Below are 10,000 nucleotides of genomic sequence, written 5' to 3'. Positions count from 1 at the left end.
GTTTGCCAAGTCATAACACTATTTTGATTTTTTTAAAATAATTTAAAGGTTTGTATTTTTGCAAATTATTATGGAAAACAATATTTCATATCTTTTTTTCCATTCTTTATGTCTTTTTAATAAACCCATTTTTTCAATCTATTATCTAAATGTTACTTAACTTTTTTATGTATTTGAGAGAATAGTTAAATAATAAAAATACAAAATTTTACCAAGACAAAAAGAAAATAATATTTAAAATACCTAAAATATATATGAGGTACAAATAAATATAATTGTTATTAGGGTTGACAAAGCTATTAACAAAATTTTTTATTTCTTTTTTCAAAAATATTGAAACTCTTGGATGACACTGCATGAACTATATGATTCCTATTTAACTATTCTTCATAAATGAAATGAGCCCTATTTATATGATTCCTGCCAATAAAAAAATGACATGTTTTATTTATGTATTATTTAGTAAAAAATCTTGTCTTTCTGGAAATGATTTCTCGAAATGAATAATGATAGATAACAGAATGACTTTGTCAAAATTTAAATTTAATTTAAATTTAAATAGTTTTGTAATTAAACATGTAGCATTGCTATACATGCAATGGTAAGTATTGTCTCCTAGGGACACTATCCTTCTAACCCGGTAAATATCCGTTAATAACGGAGTTGAAAACTTCATTCACATTCTTTAATGAAAAACAAATCTCACACATTGTTGAGGCGATGCCATCAACAATGAAATCACTATTTAAAACCCTAAGAAAATACATTAAAACACCAGGGGGGAAATAACTGGACCATGCTCAAGTCCTGAATACAAAACTGCCATTCCAACTCTCAAAGATGTTCGAGTTTTTTCGCCTGCAACACCACCAACCAATCCCATTGTGCCCACCTCTGATACCAAAACTGTTTATGATATCCAGTACTATACTCACGATCAGCGTCGTAACAGGCCACCTATTCGAATGACCGTTATGAAGAAAAGTGATGCTGTAAAAATGATGAAAGATAAGAAAAGTTTTGGAGTGCCTGATTTGCCTCCTGTTTATCTTACCAAAACGGTGGAAGAAGATTACAATGCTCGTGGTGGAGGTTACGTGCAATACAAATAAGGTTGGTAGCATAACTATAAGAATGCATCATAATTCTCAAATTAAGATATCAGGGGAGAGAGAAGAGTAGAAAGAATAAAAAAGACCCCCAAAATTTTCAGCTAGGACATGTCAGGGATCTTGTAGATGTATGCTAACTTCATCTAAATTTTAATAGTGATATACACTATTCAAAATGAACCAAATTTACTAAGAATGTGCCCACGGACAAATATATTCTCCGTCCCTCTTTTTCCGAACGGTCAAGATAACCAAATTTTAACTGTAATTTATTATTATTTTATAATTGAATAAAATAAAAAAATTATATTGTTAAAAAATATATTTACTCTACTTTAATAAATAATTTTTAGTATTTTAAAATAATATAAGAGTAATTTTTAATTTTTGATAAAAAATTAATGATTAGAATGATAAAAATGAACTTTTTAATAAAAAGTTGATTAATTTGAATGATAAAAAAGAAAATGTGACAAGAGGGAGTATAAAAAAACCCCTTCTTTAAAAATTAGTTGCCCTTACATGTTCATTGATATATAGTTACAAGGAGCTACATAGTTTTCACCGAGCATTATTCTGTTGCATTATTACTTCTGCATGGTTGTGCTCAATAAAATTTCTGCACACCGCTCCTTCCAATATCGAGGTGGCAACTAGGGGCTCGGCTCGAAATCGACTAAAAAAGTTTGGATCCGGAATCGATCTTGAGTTTAATCAAATCTTCAATTTCAAACTCGAATTTCGGCTCATAAAAGTTCGATAAGTTGGAGTTCATTTCAAAAATTCGAATCAATTTCACAAAATATTGACAAAAATTCAAAATATGATCGGTTCATAAATCCGATCGATTAAATATATAAAATAAAAAGAAAATATTGAACATTAACATAAAATTTTATTTATAAAAAAAATTAAAAATAAGAGAGACTCGATAAACCTAGCCGAGTAATTTGAATGCCGAGTAATTTGAAACTCCTACTCGGCTCGTTAAATAATTCTAATAGCTTGAGCAGCTCCAACCGCAAGTTGGTTGCGATTTGGTTGCAAATGTAGATATTGGAAAACCACAAGTTGCGTTTGATTTTTATTTTTTAACCGAACCAAACCGCACTACGTACGCACCAATTTGAGCTCGACCTAATTATTACAGATTTGATTTAAATGTTACCACAATCTGCGATTAATACATATAATATATGTGTGTGCGAATAAAAGAAATAAATAAAAAGGATTTGAAGGAGAAGTTCTCGAGTTCAGTCGTATAAATGTCTCCTTAAAGCTATTACGGTCCTTACCGTACGTGCGAGGAGTTAGCCTCCCGGGATAAAATGAGAGAATGACGATGTTACGCGAATAGCACATTCGACGAACTAGAATGGAGGAAGAAAGTATCACCGGAACAGAGAAATGGTAGAGTTTGTGTTTAGGAGACGGCGGTGTGTTGTATTTCGAACGAATGAATAACCCTAAAGCTTATACGATAATATATAGACTCGAGAAAACGTGCGCGCTACTCCACATATTAATTAATCAGTTGGTTAATAAATTAAATACATAACTGAATCTAATTATTATTATGTCAAATCAATTATAATAATCCTAGTCAAAATAAAATAAACTTTTAAAAAGCCCAATCCCAGTGGAAATTAAATTTAGCAAACTAGTTCGTATTTATTCGGGCCAATTTTCTGCTATATTCGTGTCCGCACATCGCACACGCGCACATCGTACACGCATGCAAGCTCCTGTGCGCACACGTAGGTGTTGGAGCAATATATGAGTAACACATTTTAACACTGCATAAGTGTTTTGATATATAAAGCTATTTATGCTCATTTGCAAAATCAGTGGGACCTTCTTTTCTTCCACAAATTTCCATTACTAAGAGGCTAACTTTGAACGACCATATCTCATATATCTATTAGTCATTTTGAGTGATTCAAAGTGTCTCGGAAATTCTTTCGGAGGAGAAAACATTTAAGTGTCACTCGTTACACGCATATAACATTCGTTCACTCAAATTATAGCTCAAATTGACTTGACAATATGAGACTACTATCCACATTTTCCAACATTAAATATTTTAAGAAATGAACTCAAATAGCTCACAAATAATTTCACTCATAATTTATAAATTTATTATGACAACCAACCAACATTTCTCACTTTAATTTTTTATTACATGCTCATTACCTTGTGGACATCGCAGAAAAATTGAAATTGTATATAGTACCAATATACTTCGGACATGTGAGAGATTTTATTTTGATGCTGTGATTGTTAATACTCAGTGAGCTCTGAGCGTTGGCAAACTTTTGATTTTTTCTTTTCAAATATATATAAATATGGGCTTTCTATATAAAAAAGAAATCCAAAATCCGCTTATCTATTTAATAATATTTTAGTCAAATTAATTACTTTATATTATGAAATTGGTATAAAAAATATAGCAGTTTACAAGATATTGTAAAATATAATACTGATAATAATATAATTTTGAAATTTATGTCATATATTGTTCAAAACTAATCATATAAATTCTTAATTATAATAATTAGACCCTAAACCTTTCTTTCAAATATAGATTATATTGCAATACAAATCTAGCTACTCTGGCTAATTCACTAAAAATTTAAGGAATTTTCCTGTAATTTTTTTTTTTGATAAATATGGCTTACAACTATTCTATCAAATTTTATAGGTGAGGTATGGAGAAACTATAAAATATAAACTCTTAAAAAACAAGAAAAGCCATCTGACTATACTAGATCCATATTAAAAGAGCTGAAGATATATGATGATGTTCTTGATTAAGTGAAGTAAGAATTCGAATTATTTGATCCGTAGAGAGGTTTGGCAACATTACTACAGCTACCTACATGTTAATGAACTCGGCTGCAGTCACTTAGCTAGTCATAGACCTACCATGACAGGCACAAATAATATATGTATCATTCTCTCAGGGGGGATGTTCAGTACTGATTCTTATAGTACTGTTCGGGGAGTTGATAAGTTAATTCCTGTAGATGTCTATTTACCAGGTTGTCCACCAAAACCGGAAGCAGTTATAGATGCTATAACAAAACTTCGTAAGAAAATATCTCGAGAAATCTATGAAGATAGAATTAAGTCTCAACGAGAGAATCGGTGTTTTACAACCAATCATAAATTTAAGGTTGGGCGTAGTATTCATACTGGAAATTACGATCGGGAGTTCCTTTATCAACCGCCATCTACTTCAGAGATCCCTCCCGAAACATTTTTCAAATACAAAAGTTCAGTCTCTTCCCACGAATTAGTGAATTAGCCAGGATTCCTTTGTACAGGAAAACAAGTAGTGGGTCAATCCGCAAAAATATCATCGTCAATGCAAAATACTTATACAAATACAAATAACAAAACAATGCGGGAGAGATAAAAAAGATGCAGGGTCGTTTGTCTGCTTGGTTAGTCAAGCATGGACTAATTCATAGATCTTTGGGTTTTGATTACCAAGGAATAGAAACTTTACAAATAAAACCCGAGGATTGGCATTCCATTGCTGTCATTATATATATATATGGTTACAATTATCTACGCTCCCAATGTGCCTATGATGTAGCACCAGGTGGACTGTTAGCTAGTGTGTATCATCTTACGAGAATAGAGTATGGCGTGGATCAACCAGAAGAAGTATGCATAAAAGTATTTTCCCCTAGGAAGAATCCTCGAATTCCGTCTGTTTTCTGGGTTTGGAAAAGTGTGGATTTTCAAGAACGGGAGTCTTTTGATATGTTGGGAATATCTTATGATAATCATCCACGTTTGAAACGCATCTTAATGCCTGAAAGTTGGATAGGATGGCCTTTACGTAAGGATTATATTGCCCCCAATTTTTATGAAATACAAGATGCTCATTGAAAAATAAGAAACTTTTAGTCACTTCTACAATTCCAGAGATTCAAGGTTCTGGTTCTGTTCTAGATTAAACAGAGTAATTGAAGTCTCGTTTGTATTATGGATAGGCTAACAACTAATTGAACCTTTCCAATATGTATATGTATATGCGTATGAGGTATTAACTTTATTTTTGAACGAGAGAGAAAAAAAGAATATAAAATAGAATTTATTTTTGTTACATACTTTGTACTTTGGATAAAAAACTCTTTACCCATCTATTTTATAGATGGGGTATTTCTCTAAATACCGAGGCGGATAAACGTATGTAATATGATCTAAACTATAAATGAATATATATGATGATTTATATTAAATATAAAGTAATTTGTAGATTGTAGAAAAAGAGACTCATAAAAATTAATCATGTGCCAGGAACCAGATTTGAACTGGTGACACGAGGATTTTCAGTCCTCTGCTCTACCAGCTGAGCTATCCCGACCATTCCCGATACCGCATTCTCATTTTACTAGATAACTTAGGTCTATGTCAATTCATAGGGTATTACAAAGTCTTATCCAGGTGCTGCTATAATTTCTTGGATCTTCAAAAAAGGAAGACTTTATCAGTTTCAGTATGAATAATGATATCGACCATGACTCGTTCAAATGGGTAGTCTTTGGTCAAAGACGGTCATTTGTACATGTATCATATATCACAAGACTTGTCATAAGAGACAAATCTTTTTCTCGGATCCGTTTTGTAAAAGAGTAGGGTGAATAAGAAAGATAACGAATTTTGAACTACTAACGAAAAAAAAGATAAGATAAATAGTTATAAGGAGTCAAATTGGCTTTTTGGGGATAGAGGGACTTGAACCCTCACGATTTTTAAAGTCAACGGATTTTCCTCTTACTATAAATTTCATTGTTGCCGGTATTGACATGTAGAATGGGACTCTATCTTTATTCTCGTCCGATTAATTAGTTCTGCAAAAGAACTATCAGACTATGTGGTGAATGTTTTGATCAATGAATATTCGATTCTTTCTTCAATATGGAATCGATTCACAACAACTTTTCCTTTTTTATTTTTTTCATATAAAAATACAGATTAAGGTCGTCATTAATCATTTGATAGAGTATTTCAGTACGTATGTATATATGTATATCCTTCATCTTTTCGGAAGTTTCAATGGAAGGATTCCTCTACCAATGCAACACAGTCAATTCCATTTGTTAGAACAGCTTCCATTGAGTCTCTGCACCTATCCCTTTTTCACCTTCTGGGCCTTTGTTTGTTTTTGTAAAATAGGATTTGGCTCAGGATTGCCCATTTTTATTAATTCCGGGGTTTCTCTGAATTTGAAAGTTCTCACTTAGTAGGTTTCCATACCAAGGCTCAATCCAATTAAGTCCGCAGCGTCTACCAATTTCGCCATATCCCCTTTTTGTTTTGAGATTAGAATCTCATTTTTATTGAGATGTCGTTCTCTTTTTTATTTCATTTTTACTGGAACCGTTGAATTCATTAAATACTGATTCCTATCTCGAAAAAGTTTTTCTCCTCTTTGATTTATTGGCTATCTTCTTTCATCTTCTATAGGAAATCCGCACCCGCATTTGGTCCAATCAGAAACGATTCTATCATTTCTGTATCTGCAATTCAATATAGATGGAGATATACCACGTATATATGTCTCTCTTCTGCTCGTTTTTCCCATGCAATTTGGAATACTTGAACGGTCGATTCTTTTTTTTTGTCTGAGCTTCCATCTTTACGAATCAAAGCGCAATAATTTATCATTATTTAGAACATATTATTCCATTTATAAATCTAAAAATATATATATATGACATAAAATAGAGAAGTGTAATAAAAAGACTTTCAAATATCATTTCAAAGCAAAAACGAAAACGATTTAATCTAAAAATAGATCGAATCAATTAATCTTAAATGCTACTATACTATAGAACTGTAGTATATAATTGTGCTGTGTAAAAATAACTAAAATTCTATATCGATAAATTAATCGTTATATTCTATGGTCTATGGTAAGTATGAGTATTGAATATTTCCTTTCAATTCTATATTCTATTTCTTTCTATAGTCCTATTCATTATGATTATGACTAGCTAATAGGAATCGCTAATAATGCAAATATATTTTTTTTATATTATTAATTTAATTAATAGCTAAGACAATAGTTTATTGAATCCCTATGCAGGTATAATTTATCTTATGTGAGCCTGCTTAGCTCAGAGGTTAGAGCATCGCATTTGTAATGCGACGGTCATCGGTTCGATTCCGATAGTCGGCTTTTCTCTATTTATTTTCTTCGAGTTTTTACATGATTGAAAATGCCCTTTTGAAATTCGAAATCAAATAATATTGAAAAATATATTTTTTATCTTATAGGAACTTACAATTATGCCATGAAAAGAATCCCTTTTATCTATTTTTTATCTATATAGAATCTTTTTATAGAATATATATAGAATATATAGAATATATATAGAAAGGTCTGGATATTTATTCATCTAATTATTCTTTAGAGTACAAGTACACTACTTCCGTAAACTTCGCTTCATTTATCATTTAGTTCAGTTTTAGTTTAGGTTTATTATGTAAAATTAAATTTCATCAATAAGAATAAGAATTCAATATAAATAAGAATAAGGAGTCTTTATGTCGCGTTACCGGGGACCTCGTTTCAAAAAAATACGCCGCCTGGGAGCTTTACCGGGACTAACTAATAAAAGGCCTAGAGCCGGAAGTGATCTTAGAAACCAATCACGTTCCGGTAAAAAATCTCAATATCGTATTCGTCTAGAAGAAAAACAAAAGTTGCGTTTTCATTATGGTCTTACAGAACGACAATTACTTAAATACGTTCGTATCGCCGGCAAAGCCAAGGGGTCAACGGGTCAAGTTTTACTCCAATTACTTGAAATGCGCTTGGATAACATCCTTTTTCGATTGGGTATGGCTCCGACTATTCCTGGAGCCCGTCAATTGGTTAACCATAGACATATTTTAGTCAATGGTCGTATAGTAGATATACCAAGTTATCGCTGCAAACCCCAAGATATTATTACGGCGAGGGATGAACAAAACTCTAGAGCTCTGATTCAAAATTCTTTTGATTCATCCTCTCAGGACGAAATGCCAAAACATTTGACTCTTCAACCATTCCAATATAAAGGATTAGTCAATCAAATAATAGATAGTAAATGGGTCGGTTTGAAAATAAATGAATTGCTAGTTGTAGAATATTATTCGCGCCAGACCTAAACCTAACGAAAATAAAATAAAAAATCACAAGTGTTCGGACAATTTTGATCCCTTTCGTCGAAGTAAATTAACCTAAGGTTAAGATAAATAAGGGTTTGATCCCGATTTTTCTCCGATTTAAGTATCATAGAACGGGAGGGAGGTTTTCATTCCTTGTCTACTCTTTTACTTTCAGTATTTTCCGTGACACAGCAATCAGGAATAAAATAAATATCAAAGAAAGGTCTAACTGTTTTGTGTTGTAATAGAAATATAGTGCTATTTTCCTCTTTTGGTTAGTAAGATCAGTGAATTATATGAAGGTACGGAAAGAGAGGGATTCGAACCCTCGGTAAACAAAAGCCTACATAGCAGTTCCAATGCTACGCCTTCAACCACTCGGCCATCTCTCCTACATAATGATTATGACCCAAAAACCGAGTGAATAGCGAGCCGGTACTAGTAGATTATTGGATAGGAACGACCAATTAATTATAATTAATTCTATTATAACTATAAATATAAAAATTATAACTCTAAAAAAAGATAAATTTTCATCAAAGTCAAAGAAAGATCTTTCTTTTGAGGTTAGGCGGATAAATAGAAAATATGAAAACTGTTAGAAACATTCTATTCATGTTTGCAAAACCAGCCTTCGCCTCTTTTTCTGTTATTTTATTTTATACCGGTACCGAAGGCAATCACTAAATTCTAACGAATCAGCTGATTGATGGGTCTATTTTTTTTTTGCACTTAGGTTAATGGATCTCTTTAGATCACCATTCTATTTAGACTATAATTCCATATCTTAAGACTTCTCAAATTCCCTTCCAGTCCAGTATTCATAAAAATTATATATATAGTAGATTGTATAGTGTATACCTCTTATGCATACAAAATAAAAACGGGCGGGTTTTTTTTATCATAGAATGGTTATTCGATCTTTTTTTCTTCTTTGGATGAGAATTCAATAAAAAATTTTTTCGTTATTATCATCTGTAACTTCAACGAAATTGAATACTTTATTTTGTTGGTATACTACTCCATTTACATTAGGATGAAATCCAATATTTATTTTATTTTTTATTCCTGTCAAAAAGGAACAATTTGAATAAATAGAAATACAGGGCCCATATCTTTTTTATTAATGAATCTGTTTTTATGTTATTTCGTACTGTACAATTCTTTTCTTTGTGGGATCGGTTTACCACGAGAGGTAATGAGAATAATTATAGAATGGATTGCTACCTATGCCTAGATCGCGGATAAATGGAAATTTTATTGATAAGACCTTTTCAATTATAGCCAATATCTTATTACGAATAATTCCGACAACTTCAGGAGAAAAAGAGGCATTTACCTATTACAGAGATGGTGCGATTTGATTCTTTTTTATTGCTCTCAATCTTTTACGAGAAAGACACATGATTTGGGATCGGGATATAAATAAAAATTTTGAAAAAAAATCTACGCTTGTTGAAGGTAAAGTTTTGAAATAGAACAATTCCTTCTGTCGTGACGATAGGGATAAATTCCTATGCTTTACTTTATTCTTCGGAAGGTGGGAGAAAAGATAAAACTAAAATGGATTCTTAATACAAATTTAAGATTTTAGTTTAAAACTCATGTCATTAACCTCTTTTGGTTAACCCCCCAAAACCAGATAGATCTATGAGAAATCTCGTTTTGTTAGATATGGTAGATTAAATGAAATGGGATGGGATACCAAAAGAATTGAC

The 10,000-nt window shown here is 31.7% G+C and overlaps 1 protein-coding gene and 3 non-coding genes across 4 annotated transcripts; 2 read left to right on the top strand and 2 right to left on the bottom strand.

Moving 5' to 3' along the window:
* Positions 1-593: 593 nt before the first annotated feature.
* On the top strand, positions 594-1,112 carry LOC141705005 (uncharacterized). The gene is made up of 2 exons (XM_074508091.1): positions 594-601; positions 779-1,112. The coding sequence occupies exons 1-2, from the start codon at positions 594-596 to the stop codon at positions 1,110-1,112; spliced, it is 342 nt and encodes a 113-aa protein (XP_074364192.1).
* A 4,305-nt stretch (positions 1,113-5,417) lies between these two features.
* On the bottom strand, positions 5,418-5,490 carry TRNAF-GAA (transfer RNA phenylalanine (anticodon GAA)). The gene has a single exon. It is a non-coding gene; the product is annotated as a tRNA-Phe (tRNA).
* Positions 5,491-7,235: 1,745 nt separating this feature from the next.
* TRNAT-UGU (transfer RNA threonine (anticodon UGU)) lies at positions 7,236-7,308 on the top strand. The gene has a single exon. It is a non-coding gene; the product is annotated as a tRNA-Thr (tRNA).
* Positions 7,309-8,587: 1,279 nt separating this feature from the next.
* On the bottom strand, positions 8,588-8,674 carry TRNAS-GGA (transfer RNA serine (anticodon GGA)). Its single transcript has one exon. It is a non-coding gene; the product is annotated as a tRNA-Ser (tRNA).
* Between the last annotated feature and the right edge of the window lie 1,326 nt (positions 8,675-10,000).

This window comes from Apium graveolens, unplaced genomic scaffold (assembly GCF_009905375.1).
Source record: "Apium graveolens cultivar Ventura unplaced genomic scaffold, ASM990537v1 ctg8447, whole genome shotgun sequence".
In the NCBI taxonomy this organism is placed as follows: Eukaryota; Viridiplantae; Streptophyta; class Magnoliopsida; order Apiales; family Apiaceae; genus Apium; species Apium graveolens.
This window is presented reverse-complemented; position numbering and strand designations above follow the sequence as displayed.